At 46.7% G+C, this 14,231-nt stretch overlaps 1 protein-coding gene across 3 annotated transcripts in view; it reads left to right on the plus strand.

Moving 5' to 3' along the window:
* Nucleotides 1–14,231, plus strand: part of Phc1 (polyhomeotic homolog 1) — a 19,558-nt gene that overhangs the window by 2,131 nt on the left and 3,196 nt on the right. Inside the window, exons 2-13 of one of the 3 annotated variants that reach the window (XM_023707398.1) lie at nt 449–559; nt 1,530–1,610; nt 2,221–2,370; nt 2,981–3,136; nt 8,393–8,624; nt 8,733–8,882; nt 10,033–10,850; nt 11,552–11,699; nt 11,925–12,136; nt 12,638–12,752; nt 13,615–13,723; nt 13,962–14,112. In XM_023707398.1, the coding sequence (XP_023563166.1) occupies nt 449–559; nt 1,530–1,610; nt 2,221–2,370; nt 2,981–3,136; nt 8,393–8,624; nt 8,733–8,882; nt 10,033–10,850; nt 11,552–11,699; nt 11,925–12,136; nt 12,638–12,752; nt 13,615–13,723; nt 13,962–14,112 (2,433 nt within the window). Of the gene's footprint in view, nt 1–448; nt 560–1,529; nt 1,611–2,220; nt 2,371–2,980; nt 3,137–8,392; nt 8,883–10,032; nt 10,851–11,551; nt 11,700–11,924; nt 12,137–12,637; nt 12,753–13,614; nt 13,724–13,961; nt 14,113–14,231 lie in introns of all 3 variants that reach the window. The other 2 variants (XM_004647135.3, XM_004647136.2) reach the window with 2 other exon arrangements.

Consider the following 14,231-nt stretch of genomic DNA (forward strand, 5'->3'; position numbering starts at 1 on the left):
GTGGTTAATTGCTGTACAAGATGCAGACATGATATCCTATTTACAAACACCATTAGAACAAATCCCTCTCATTAAGACAATGTAACTATATATCTGTCCATATTTAGGTTTTTTTGAGACAGGGTCTTGCTTGGTAGCCCACTCTGGCCTCCAATTGCTGGTGATCCTCCTGCCTCAGCCTGGTGTGTGCTGGGATTATAGCCTTGTGCCACCACGCCCGGCTGCACTGTTTCACTTTAATATATGAGGGTAGATTGTAGAATCGTATAGTGGTTCTCCAGTGTGTAGAGGATGATGTTGGCACAGCTGTTCTAATACAGAAATGGGTAACTCCTAGGACTGCTGTTCTCTCTGCTTTCTCCTCTTGCCATGGCTCCCTTCACACCTGATGCACAGAACAGCATCAGTAGCCATTGATTCTAATGTCACTACCTGCCCTCTTCCTTAGGCTCTACAGGCTCTGCAGCGGCAGCCCAATGCGGCTCAGTATTTCCACCAGTTCATGCTCCAGCAGCAGCTCAGCAATGCGCAGCTGCACAGCCTCGCTGCAGTTCAGCAGGTGAGAGGTCAGCAGCGGGTGGCCTGAGGGAGGGAGAGGTGCTCCAGGTGGGAGTGTAGGGAGACTCATGAAACCAAGCCTGGGGACAGAGTCGCTTTTGCCTCCTGTGCCCTGGAGGGGGCGGTGTGCAGTAAGAATTGTGGGAGGATCTGTACAGGGGACGTGGCAAGGTCCCACACAGACAGGTCTGTCCAGCATGGACAGTTGGTCCAGTCTGAGATGCGCTCTAAGGCTTGTAGTGTTTGGCAATTCAGGCTGGCAAAAGAATGTAAAGTAGCTCTGTGATTTTAAATACTAATTATGTGTTGAAATGGTAATTGTTTTTAATTTTAGTTTTTGTATTTTAGTACAGGGTCTACAGGGTCTCACTACATAGATTGGACTCCTAGTGATCCGCTTGTGTTCAGCTTCCCAAGAGCTGGGATTCCAGGCGTGCTCCACCATGCCTAGTCTCAATTGAGCCCAGTCTCCATCATGTCTCAGGGCGCCCTGGGGGCGGGGCCAGACCTGCACTTTAATCCAGGGCCTAAGCAGGCGCTTTAATCTGCTGAGCTATTTGGTCAGCCTTGTAATAATGTTCTAGATACACTGAGTTAGATAAATTACTGAAGTTAATGTCTCCCATTTCTTTTCTAACGGATGTGCATGATAGTACATGTTATATTAGTGTTGGATAGTTGGGCTGCAGATTTATCAGTGATGCATGGTGCGACCTGCTGAAGGGTCGTTTTTCTATGTAAAGCAGAGGTGTAGGACGCCAGGTTGCTTTTCTGCCTGGGTATCTGGGTTAGGGTTTTTGGAATAGTGGTTTCATTTTTTCTCGTTCTTACAACTTTTTCTCTGTTTTTACCCAAAATCTCCATGTTTTATGAGTGTGTGTGTGTTTATGTGTCTTTTTTTTTTAAATTGGAAGCCCGAGAGCTTTCTCCTTTATTGTTTCTTCTCTTGTTTCCCTTCCTCCTCCATACAGGCCACGATTGCTGCCAGTCGGCAGGCCAGCTCTCCGAACACCAGCACTGCACAGCAGCAGGCGACTACCACCCAGGCCTCAGTGAGTGTGGCCCTGCCTCTGACACATGTCCTTCCCGGCTCTCCGTTTTGGACAGTTGCTCTGAGCATGTTGGTTGAGCTATAGTGGATACTCACTGCATTTATGGAGGGAACAGTAGTAAGAGAGGGCAGTCAACTTGAGTGTGTATAGGAAGCCCAAGGAAGGAAGAAGAAAACCTTGGGGCAGAAGAGGACATAAGAAAGGGAAGTGACTCCTCTTCTTTTTTTGTTTTGTTAGGAGATAGGGTCTCACTGTGTAGTTCAGGCTGGCCTATAACTCACTATACAGGCTGGCTGGCCTTGAACTTGGCTTTGGTTCTCTTGCCTCAGCTGCCTCCCAAATGCTGGGATGACAGTGCCCCACAATGCCTGGCCTCTTCTTCAGAGAGAAAATTCACTACATTCTATTGTTTTGCTTTCTCCAGTGTTAACTTTTTTCTTTTTTGACTTATAATTTCTTTTTTTTTTGCAGAACTGGGGATTGAACTCAGGCCCTTGCGCTTGCCAGGGAAGCGCTTATTCTATTGAGCCATCTCCTTGGCCCCCCATAATGTTCTTGATGGTGTTGCTGTGCAACACCCTTAGTCCCGGTTCCTTTCTGTATCACACAGATCAACCTGGCCACCACCTCGGCTGCCCAGCTGATCAGTAGATCCCAGAGCGTGAGCTCCCCCAGTGCCACCACCTTGACACAGTCTGTGTTACTTGGGAACACCACCTCACCACCCCTGAACCAGTCCCAGGCCCAGATGTATCTGCGGGTAAGTCACAGATGTAGGCAACAACATCCCTCCATGTAATTGATAGTTGTGTCCTGCTGGTCAGGATGCAAGTGCAAGTCCTATTTATGTGCATTGCTGGAGATCGAACCTAGGGCTGCCTGTGTAGTAGGCAGTCCTCCTGCCACCGTGCCACACCCCTGTCCCAAAAAGGTTTTCTCATTCTGGTCCCCCAGATGTTCTGAGATCTGTTTCCCGTGCTGTATTTATCTCAGGGGTGATACTTGGTACTGCCAGGTGGCCTGCAGATTGCATGGATTCTATGCTAACTCATGACTAAATTAGCGTTAGATGTAGTCTAAGTTTAAATCAGTGCCTCAAATATCTAAGTTCTGAGTATTATGTCTCTGCTCATCTGCTGGCTACATATAACTGTGTGCTCCAGTCTTTGTCTCAACTTTGATGTCTGACTTCATTATCATCCAGTTTTCTACAGAGCTGGGTTTTCTTCTGGATGATCCTTTGTGTATGGCGACTGAGAAGCTCTAGGGTTGGTGTGGAGTGGGGGGCTCAGCTGTTGAATATCTGCTGTTCACTTTGTCTTGTCCTCTTCCTCTTGTCCTCTTTGCTCTTTTCTTCCTCTCCTCACCAGCCACAGCTGGGAAACCTATTGCAGGTGAACCGGACCCTGGGCCGGAATGTACCTCTGGCTTCCCAGCTGATCCTGATGCCTAATGGGGCGGTGGCCGCAGTCCAGCAGGAGGTGCCCTCGGCTCAATCACCAGGAGTTCACGCGGAGGCAGATCAGGTCTGTGGAGAGCACAGATAGATACAGCGCTAGGGAGCATGCAGGGCGTACTGGATCAGGGCCGGTCAGATTGATTTTTGTTGTTGTTTTTTGCGTGTAGGCCCCCCCGCCCTCCAGTCCTGGTCTGAAACTCCCACTCCTACTTCTCTTGCCTTTGCCTCCGGAGCCGGGGATCACACATCCAGCTGTTTTTGTGTATTTTGCTTTCCTTTTCTTTAATCCCTATAGAGCTCAATACTACAACTTTTGAGTTGGCACGTTGTTGGATGAGAGCCCTGTGAATCTGGGCAGTCTTACTTTCAATACGGGGTGAACTTCCTTCTCATTGTTGTAGTCCTGTGTGGCTCAGTTGTGTTTAGGCAATCTTAATGTCTCCTAAAGAGAAGGGATACTTGGGGGGATTGTATTGTTAGATGGAGGGAGACTTGGCTGAGTTTCAGGAATAATGGTTCGTTCTGGTCATGAGTTACTGTGGGGCTCAAGTTTTGGATGTCCATTCTCTTTTTTGTTTTTCCAAAGTTTTATTGATAAACAGATAGCAATGAGACAGTTTCAAATCAAATCAGAAGTACAGTTTCAACAAATAATACACTGCATATATTCTTCTTAGTGGTTAATTGCTGTACAAGATGTGGACTTGTGATCCTATTTACAAACACCATTAGAACAAATCATTCTATTCATTAAGAGAATGCAACTATATAACTATCCCAACCACTTTGAATACACAGATACAAAATGGACATTCATCGGTATACCCCAATTTTTTTTAAGTTCCGTTGTTGAATATTATAGGTGTGTAAACTCAGCAAAATATTCTAAAAGAGTCCAGTAGCCCATAATAGCATTGGGTCTTCTGTTTAACTGGCAATGTCAAAAATTATTGACCTGAGTCCCCCACAGCTCAACATAACAGCATGGCTTTATTTCTTATATTTCGTCTTCATACTTTTCTACTGGATGGTTAAGACCAAGGTAAAGCAGGACCTATGCAACAAGAGTTGTAGCTTTTTGGTCTGAGAAGGTCAGTGAAATGCCCTCAGGATTTGTCCTGAGATCCTGAACCTCAGATTGTAGAACCTTTGTCAGTGCAGCCATGTGGATGAGTCACGGCCATTGCTTGGCCAATGTGTCCATTCTCTTTTTTGCTCACTTAAAAAGCATTATAGTTTGTGACTTATTCCTAAAATTCATGTATTTTAAGTTTTAGTTATTGATGCAACACAGGCTAGGATCTTACAATAAATAGTTCATTCTTTCAGCCTGTGAGCAAGTAAATTATTTAGCTCTTTTTATTGATCTCAGAAATATACTGGGGGGCTGGGGATATAGCTCAGCAGCACAAGTACCTACCTGGCAAGCACAATGGCCTGAGTTCAGTTCCAAGTACCAAAAAATGAAAGAGACAAATATATTGGGTATTTTTTTTTGATGGAACCGGGGATTGAACTCAGTCCCTTGCGCTTGCCAGGGAAGCACTTATTCCACTGAGCCATCTCCCTGGCCCCTTATATTGGGTATTTTTGAAGACAGTTTTAAATTGTTTTGTGTCTGTTTATTGTTTTTTTTGAGCCAGGGTAGAACTCATGGTGGTCTTCCTGTTTCAGTTTCTCAAGACCTGGGGTTATTAGCGTATGCTCCCGTGAACAGCTTAGATGACAGTTCTTTTTTTTAGATGACATTTTATTTTGTTTCCAGAACCTAGTCCTGGGCTGGCCAAATAGCTCAGTGGATTAAAGTGCCTGCTGTGCAGGCCCCACCCCCGGGGGTGCGGCAATTGAGACTGGGCTATAATTCCAGCTCTTGGGAGGCTGTAAATAGGTGGATCACTAGGAGTCCAATCTAGTAGTATTTTTTTTTTTTTTTTTTTTTTTTTGGCGGAATCGGGGATTGAACTCAGGCACTTGCCAGGGAAGCGCTTATTCCACTGAGCTATCTCTCAGGCCCCAAAGGGGTGGTGAGCACCTGTGGGTATTGAGTCTACTTGCCACACGATTAGTTAGATGCTGCTGCCAAAGGAGCTGCTGAGCTAAAGCCAACCAGTCCAATCTAGTAGTGAGACCCTGAACACCTTGTAGACCCTTCCCTAAAATACAAAAAAAACCCAAAAAACAAACAAAAAAACCCAAAAACCTAGTCCTAATGATTCTTGTAATTTTATTTATTTATTTATTTATTTATTTATTTAATTTTGCAGAACCAGGGATTGAACTCAGGCCATTTTGCTTGCCTGGGAAGCACTTATTCTACTGAGCCATCTCCCTGGCCCCCTCTTGTAAATATTTTTAAAGCCAGAGTGCCTGTTTTACTTTTGCTGCCTAAATTCAGGTTATTTTTACCTGGCTTATCATACTAGCTCTCTAAATGGTACTGACTTGTCTTACCTGCTTGTAATCCTCTTCCTAATTGCTATCAGGATTTCATTTTTTAGGAAAACCTATTATGGAATAAGGATTTTTTTTTTTCTCTCCGAACGCCCTCAGGGGTGGTTTGGCAGGTTGGAGTGTTGTGGGGATTGAACTACAGCAACCTGAGGCTGCAAGCTTTGCCGAAGCAGCCACTTAAAGAACTGAGCTAGGGCTAAGGAAAACCTATTATTACTAATTTTTTGTTCTGTGTTTCAGGCAGAGTCTTGCTATGTGATTCAGGCTGGCCTTGAATTCACTGTGTATCCCCGGCTGGCGTCAAACTCAGTGTTCAGCCTCAGCTTCCTGAGTGCTGGGATTATAGGAGCGCACCACCAGGCCCAGCTTGTTACTGATATTGTTGAATTATACTTTTAGTACACAGTCTCATAATTTGTAGACTCATGATACCCTGTCACCACTGGACCATTTGTGACTTTTTTTTTTGTGACTTTTTAATGTATTCAGTAATTTTTGGTTTTGTTTTGACAGTCTCACTTTGTAATTCAGGTTGCTTCGCTTGGGCTCTGGGCCATTCTTGGCCTCGTCCTTCCAAGTGCTGGGTTAGAGGTATGCACTACCAGACCTGGCATTATTCAGTAATTTTGAACTCCATTTTTAACTAGCTCAGTGGCAGAGCCCTTTTCTAGTGTCCTCGAGGCCCTTGGGTTCAGTCCCCATGTCTTAGTTATTTTCTGCTTGCTGAAACACAGTATCCCAAATGCACAACTTAAAGGAGGAACAGCTGATTTTGGCTCAGAGTTTGTATGTGTTTTAGCCTTAGTCAACCATCTCCAGGGGAGTGGGGCATGGCAGAGAAAGAGCTCGTGGCTGAGCATCAGGAAGCAGAGAGAGGTCGACGAGGGATGAGGGATAAACCCTGCCGGGTCACGCCCCCAGTACCCTATCCTTGGACCGGACTGCACCTCCGAAGTCAGTCAGCAGATTCATCTACTGCCAAGTGTCACACCCCACAGTCCAGTCACCTCCCAAAGGTCCATGGAGCTCATGAGGCTTTGCGCCATAGAAGGAAGAAAGTATTAATCCTACGTCCGTCTGTTGTCTCTCCCTAATCATGGCAATGATCATTTTGATTTTTAGGGTTATCCATCCCTTGGGTTTCTTTTAGATGATTGTACTTCATCTATGTATGTATTTCTCAAAAAGTATTTTGTAACGTGAAAAATTTCAACCAAACACAATGAGAAAAATAAGAATCCTAGTGCGCTGCATCTTTCTCCAGCAGTGATCAGTGTGGATGTCTCGTTGGGCTCTGTCCCTCTGCCCATGGGTGAGGCCTAAACAGATCCTAGTGTCTACCACATAACTCTGTTGCCAAGGCTTCCTTTAACTCTGGGCTCAAGCCATCCTCCTGCAAGTAGCTGGGACTACAGTGCACGCCACCATGCTGGCCTGCAAGTCCTTTGTCAAGGCTGAGCCTTGTGGTGTGTGCCTGTGAATCCCAGCTCTTAGGAGGTTGAGGTAGAAGCACTGCTCTGAGGTAGTGGCTGGCCTCTCACATAATGAGACTCTCAAAGGTATGTTATTAAGGTCCATTTGTTTTATAAGTGCGCTGTAGCTTTTCAGTCTCTTCTGGAGAGGGCAGTTTTGATAATTTCCAGGCTTTTGCTACCCTGTACCTGCCCCTGGTGGTAGGTGGCAGTGTCTCTTGTGGAATTCTGTGTTGGTCGGGATGGGAGTGTGAATGCCCAACTTTGGGATATGATGGCAAATTTTGTACAAAGCAGTTATAAAGAATATAGAACTATAGATTGCACTGTGTTTATTCACATTAATTTTTTTTTTTTTTGTGGAACCGGGGATTGAACTTAGGCCCTTCTGCTTGCCAGGGAAACACTTATTCCACTGAGCCATCTCCCTGGCCCCCACATTAATGTTTTTAAGTGGCTCCTATATAATCAGGCAATCATCACTCCTTTCCTCTTCATATTTTGGAGAAAAATTTTGTACTAGGTTTGGGACTATATCAGTGAGTCAGACAGATAAACTTGATGTTTTTAAAGTTCAGGGTTTTTTTTTTTTAGTCTGTTTTCGTTTCAGTTTTTTTGGAGACGGTCTCACTGTGTGGTTGAAACTGTCCTGTAACTCAGTGTAGCTCAGGCTGACCTTACACCTAAGTCATCCTCCCTCGCCTCCTGAGTGCTGGGGTCACAGGTACCTGTGACCATGCCTTCCTTTAACACAAGTGGTGCTTTTCTACTTACTTGCTTCACTACATCTTCCCTTTATTTCTTTCTGCTTTCTGCAACTCACGTGAAACACAATGAAATATTGTTAATTTCTAAAAGTACCATGTTTTTTCTTGGTTCTGAGGCCTTGTAAATGTCATTAGCTATGTTTTCAGAACCCCACTTTCACTGTTGTCAGATCAAACATCACCCTTTTCAGGAAGATCTCCCTAATCACTTTGGATTTTCCTCCTTTCTGCTGCCACTGAGCTTTGTTTATATTTGTGGATATTATTGTTTCATTGCTGTTGGTTTTCTTTAACAGAAAGTATTCATTAAGAGCAGAGACTGTGTCTTTGATCCCTGCACTTCTAGTGTTCACTGTAGAACCTGGAGCATATTAGATATTTGGTAGATGTTGAAGGAATTCAAGGAGTGGAAAGGCAGTCAGAGGGACATCTTGAAAGAATAAATGATGAATAGACTTGATAGGAATAAAGGAGATTGAAAAATGAGGTGTTTACAAAGCTCCTCTCCGAGCCTGGAGAGCCTTTCATGTACGGTGTCATCGAGGCGGGGGCATGAGTTGAGTATGACACTGGCTAGCTTGCTGCTTTTTAATCTGTTACAGAAATCTATTTTTCTCTTCAAATGTTTTTCAGGTGCAGAATTTGGCAGTGAGAAACCAACAGGCCTCTGCTCAAGGGGCCCCGATGCCAGGCTCCTCCCAGAAGGCCATTCCTCCCGGAGCCGCTCCTGTCTCCAGCCTCTCCCAGGCCTCGAACCAGGCGCTTGCCGTGGCACAGGCTTCTGCGGGAGCCTCAGGCCAGTCCCTCAACCTCAGTCAGGCTGGGGGAAGCAGTGGGAGTGGCCTCGCAGGGTCCCTTGGTCCAGGTGGAGGTGGTCAGGCAACTGGGGGTTTGGGTCAGTTGCCTTCCTCAGGAATGGGCGGGGCAGGTTGTCCCAGGAAGGGCACTGGAGTGGTTCCACCCCTGCCGCCAGCCCAGACAGTGACTGTGAGCCAGGGCAGCCAGACAGAGGCGGACAATGCTGCAGCCAAGAAGGCAGATGCAGATGGGAGTAGTCAGAACGTGGGCATGAACCTGACACGGACGGCCACCCCTGCCCCCAGCCAGACGCTGATTAGCTCAGGTGAGTGCTCACCTCTCATGGTGCTGCAGGTTTTCAGAATTTGTTTGAAACTTCTAGCAAAAAACATCCCCTTGGCATAGGGGAAGGAGAGGGAATCAGTCACATCAGCCCTGCCACATGAGACTAGGACAGGACTGGAGTGCTTCCCCTGAGCAGCATCCAGCTCACACTTGGCCATCCCACTTTCTCAGGCTCCTGAATTCATGGGTTTACTCACCTGCCTGTTTACCCAGTTCTTACTTAATTACCAGCTGTGCTCTTGGAGGTGCTTGGTGATACATGTGTGAGAAGTAGGGTCCTTGTCCTTCCAGTTGAGCATAGGGATGAATTCTGCCCTGCTCATGATTTCGTAGCTGGTAAGAGTATAAATGCCTTAGAGTTCTTACAACTAGCAAAAACAGCCATGGCTTAGTCAAATTGTGATCATCTGTATCTGTGATTAAGATAAAAAATAACCTTCCTAATCCTACTCTATACTTGCTTTCAGAGTACATAAGATGGAGTTAGATGTGTCTGTCCTGGTAGTGTTATTTTGCTGCCTTTGTTTTTGATATTTTAGTTATTGATATATTTGAATAATTTACAAAAAACTAATTTTTATTACTGATAGTAGGTATTTAAATACTATCACACTTCTGTTTCCAAAGTGCTTTCTTTCATATCTCACATTCTGTGGTAAAGTGTAGGGGGTGGGGACTGTCAACACCAGGTTACAGTTTAGAACTGGTGAATTATGAAAACTGAGGGATTCATGGGAAAATTTAATTTTGTGGGTATTTATTCTTTTGCTAACTATTAAATGTTTCATATGTGACAAACACTGGGATGAGGGAGTGCTCCAGACCCAGGGGCCACTCTCCTCTGCTCAGCACAGAGTCAAAGAACAGGGTGTCCAGGGATAGCAGAGGAAGGCATGAGAACCACAAAGGTTGCTCCATGATTCAGGAGAGCTTTCTATGTGAGATACTGGCGGCGTTGGGCATACCTGGCTCAGTGGAGAGTACCACTGAGGTGTTGTCCAAGTTCCGGGCAGACTCGATTTCCAGTCCCATGATTCCAAAACTAGTTTGGCTTTGAAAAGACCTTTTGCCTTGAATTTAGAAGCTCTATGCTTTTCTGCTTTCTCCCTGTTGTGGGCTTGTGCCTGCAGCTACGTACACACAGATCCAGCCCCACTCCCTGATTCAGCAGCAGCAGCAGATCCACCTCCAGCAGAAGCAGGTGGTGATCCAGCAGCAGATTGCCATCCACCACCAGCAGCAGTTCCAGCACCGTCAGTCCCAGCTGCTGCACACAGCCACGCACCTCCAGTTGGCCCAGCAGCAGCAGCAGCAGCAGCAGCAGCAACAGCAGCAGCAGCAGCAGCAGCAGCAGCAGCAGCAGCAGCAGCAGCAGCAAGCCACCACCCTCACCGCCCCTCAGCCACCACAGATAGCCCCTACTCAGCAGGTCCCACCTTCGCAGTCTCAGCAGCAAGCCCAGACCCTGGTGGTTCAGCCCATGCTTCAGTCTTCACCGCTGTCTCTTCCACCAGACCCAACCCCCAAGCCACCCATCCCCATCCAGTCCAAGCCGCCCATAGCACCCATCAAACCGCCTCAGTTAGGGGCTACAAAGATGTCAGCTACCCAGCAGCCACCACCCCATATCCCTGTGCAAGTTGTGGGTACCCGGCAGCCAGGCACAGCCCAGGCACAGGCTTTGGGCCTGGCACAGCTGGCAGCCACTGCCCCCGCTTCTCGGGGGATGACAAGTACGGTGCAGCCTGGCCCGGCCCACTTGGCCACGTCCCCTCCTTCATCTCAGGCTCCTGGCGCACTGCAGGAGTGTCCTCCTGCCCTGGCCCCTGGGATGAGCCTTGCTCCTGTGCAGGGGACAGCACATGTGGTAAAGGGTGCAGCCACCACGTCTTCACCGGTGGTTGCCCAGGTCCCTGCTGCCTTCTACATGCAGTCTGTACACCTGCCGGTGAGTAATGGCCAGTGGTTTCGAAGTTCCCGTCAGGATGGAGTGCTTAGTTTAATAGGAGAAAACTTAAGGCATTTTTCTGCCCTTCTGATGAAAAGTGAGATGCTGACAAATATAACGTCTGAACATACTGAAACCCTCTGGGGTTTTAGATATCTTCTAAGTTAGACCAACATGGCTTCAGCAAAATCAAATTACACAAATAGTTATTTTATTTTAGGGAAGGGTCTACGGGGTGTTCATGGTCTGTCTTCTAGATAGGACTTGTAGTGATCCACCTGTTTTACAGCCTCCCAAGAGCTGGGGTTACAGGCATGTGCCACCATGCCTAGTCTCAGTTGCTGTCTCAGCATGCCGCGGGGGCAGTACTGGCATGGCAGGCCTGTGGATCGGATCCCCGGCCCCTGCACCAGCTTGCAGGTGCTTTAATCCACTGAGCTATTTGACCGGCCCTTACACAAATAGTTCTTGATCGGTCTACAGTGACTGCAGGGTGTTATGGTCTAAGTCAGGACTGAGGGTTCCATTTTTTTCTGTCCTGATCTAAATATTATACCAATTGGGTGTGACCGAGAATTTATGGTATCATGTGAAGTGTATAGAATGGGTTTGCAACCAAAGAACGAACTTCTGAAAGTATAAGAATAATTGTAGTTCTTTATATCTAAATCTTAGTTTCTTTTCCATTCTTCACTTTATAGGGTAAACCTCAGACATTGGCTGTGAAGCGCAAAGCTGAGTCTGAGGAGGACAGAGACGAGGTCTCCATGTTGGGTTCAGTGCTGCCTGCCAAGGCATCGTCAGCTGCAGAGAGCCCAAAGGTCTTGGAGGAGAAGAGCAGTCTTGTAGGTGAGTGGTGGGCTTCTGCAGTGCTGTTGGGGTGCAGAGGGAGCAGAGAAGTGAGTCCTGAAGAAGCCAGAGGTAATCTGGTGTAGTGGACAGTGGGCCTGAACTCAATAGACAGATGCATGCAGAGTGGGTGACGATTGCAAGCACTTAGCATTGTGGAAGCTCTGGCTGTCTCAGAAGAGAGGTCATGCTGTCCTGTGTCTGTCCTCAATGTTTGTCTTATAGAGAAAGCTGACTCCGGGGCCAGTGTGAATGCCAGTGCCCCCAGCAGTGAGCTTGTAGCCTTGGCCCCCGGTCCAGGAGTGCCACCTCCTTCACTAGCCATGGTGTCTAGACAGATGGGAGACTCAAAGCCCCCACAGGCCATTGTGAAGCCTCAGATTCTCACCCACATCATCGAGGGCTTTGTTATCCAGGAAGGAGCGGAACCTTTCCCGGTGAGAGTGGCGCCCTATGGGAGGGTTGGGGGTATTCCATTATTGTGTTTCCAGATTCTTCTACAAGCAAAATGGGTAGAATTACTTAAATAGAGAATGGTTCAGGGGTACTGTTAAGATAAAAGGTGAAAACGGTGGGAAAAGAACAGTAACATTTAAAACTGTTCAGTTAGGTTAAACCAGGTGGGTTTGTAATGAAAGTTACAGTAGAGATGAAAGTGCTTTCCTAGTGTGAGTCAGAAGCAGAACTGGCACACAGGTTTGACTCCTTGCAGGCCTTAAACTTAGGGAGAGCAGGCCAGAAGGAGGCAGGTAGGAAGCTGTTCTCCAGGGGCTTCTTTGGGACAAGCCCGGTAGAACCTCAGTTGCCATGGGAAAGGCATTCTGTGGACTTGACTTGAGCAGGAAGGGCACGATGATGGAATGTGGGAAGAGCTGTGGAACTACCTGTAGGAAGGGAGTAGGCCAGCTTACCTGTGTGTGCTTTGTTTTCTGGGACAGGTGGGCTGTTCTCAGTTGCTGAAAGAGTCTGAGAAGCCACTACAGACTGGCCTCCCAACGGGGCTGAGTGAAAGTCAGTCAAGTGGCCCCTTGGGAGGGGACAGTCCCTCTGCAGGTGAGTATTTAGAGGCCCATCTGAGGGCAAGAGGACTATAGAGATGTGTCGGAGAACCCAGTGTGAAAGAATATTTAAAGTAAGTGCTAGATGTTTAGTTAGACACAGAAAAACTATTCTATATTTCATAGTAGGTCTTGGGTTTGATACGTAGTGCTGCTAAGAGCTATACAATAACTTGGAACACTTACGCTTTTTTTCTCCCTCAGTGCTAGGGTTAGGACCTAGCCTTATACATGCTAGGCAAATGCTTTACCACTGTGCTGTATGCTGAGCCAGGAACATTACATTTCAATTCTTAATTTCCTGTTCTTATCCTAGATTATATAATCTATACATAATTCTTAGTTTTATTACTATTTGAAAATTTTCCCCATTTTTTTCTCCTTCCTTTTTTTTTTTTTTGACTTTTTTTTTGACAGTGTCTTGATACATATTTGGCCTCAAACTCACAAATTCTCTTGCCTTAGTTTACTCTTAAGTGCTAAGATTACAGGCATGTACCATCACACTCAAATTCCTTCAGGCTTTTGAACTCTGTGGGAACAGGATCTTAAATCTTTCTAGGCATTAGTGATTAGTGATTAGTTTCTCTTTCCTATTCAGAAATGGAATCATAATCTGAAGTCTGTGTTGAATTAGGATAAAATTAGTAAGATATCTAGAATGGAAATCATCTAGGTGAGGTTAGTAAGACCTTAGAGACTTGCAAGTCTTAGTAGTGTTGGGCGTAGGTGTTTTCCCATAGGTTGCGTAGCAGATCTGGATAGAACCTCAGCTAGTTAGATCCCAGCTGTGGCTAACAAAGGCTGAGGAGCAGAAGAATCTCAGGGTGACTGTCCAGTGACCTTTTGCTTTCCAGATTTAGATAAGAAGGCAAACCTCCTGAAGTGCGAGTACTGTGGGAAGTACGCCCCTGCAGAGCAGTTCCGAGGCTCTAAGAGGTTCTGCTCCATGACTTGTGCCAAGAGGTACTGTGGGTACCACCCGTCTTCCTCAGCCCTGGTTTCTGCCCCGCGCAGCACTATTTTCTCCCTCCAGAAGTTACAGTTCTTTTCAGGGCCATCTCACAATCTGATGCTGCATTTCTTGCTCTTTGCTTTCATTGGCTTCCCCAAGTCAACTCCTAAAATACCAGTTCATATTTAGGGCAGAGTAGTGACTAGTCTTTCTAGCATCCTGATATCTTGTCTGTTCCCTGACTGCCAGGTACAATGTGAGCTGCAGCCACCAATTTCGGCTCAAGAGGAAAAAAATGAAAGAGTTTCAAGAAGCCAACTATGCTCGAGTTCGTAGGCGTGGGCCCCGCCGCAGCTCCTCAGACATCGCCCGAGCCAAGATCCAGGGCAAGCGCCACCGGGTGAGCTGCTGCTGCAGAGCCTGCTGCCCACTGCCCTTAAAATGAGGGCTGGGGGCTGGGGAGATGGCTCAGTGGAATAAGTGCTTTCCTGGCAAGCACGGGGGCTTGAGTTCAATCCC

Source organism: Octodon degus, unplaced genomic scaffold, assembly GCF_000260255.1.
Source record: "Octodon degus isolate 3935 unplaced genomic scaffold, OctDeg1.0 scaffold00288, whole genome shotgun sequence".
NCBI lineage: Eukaryota > Metazoa > Chordata > Mammalia > Rodentia > Octodontidae > Octodon > Octodon degus.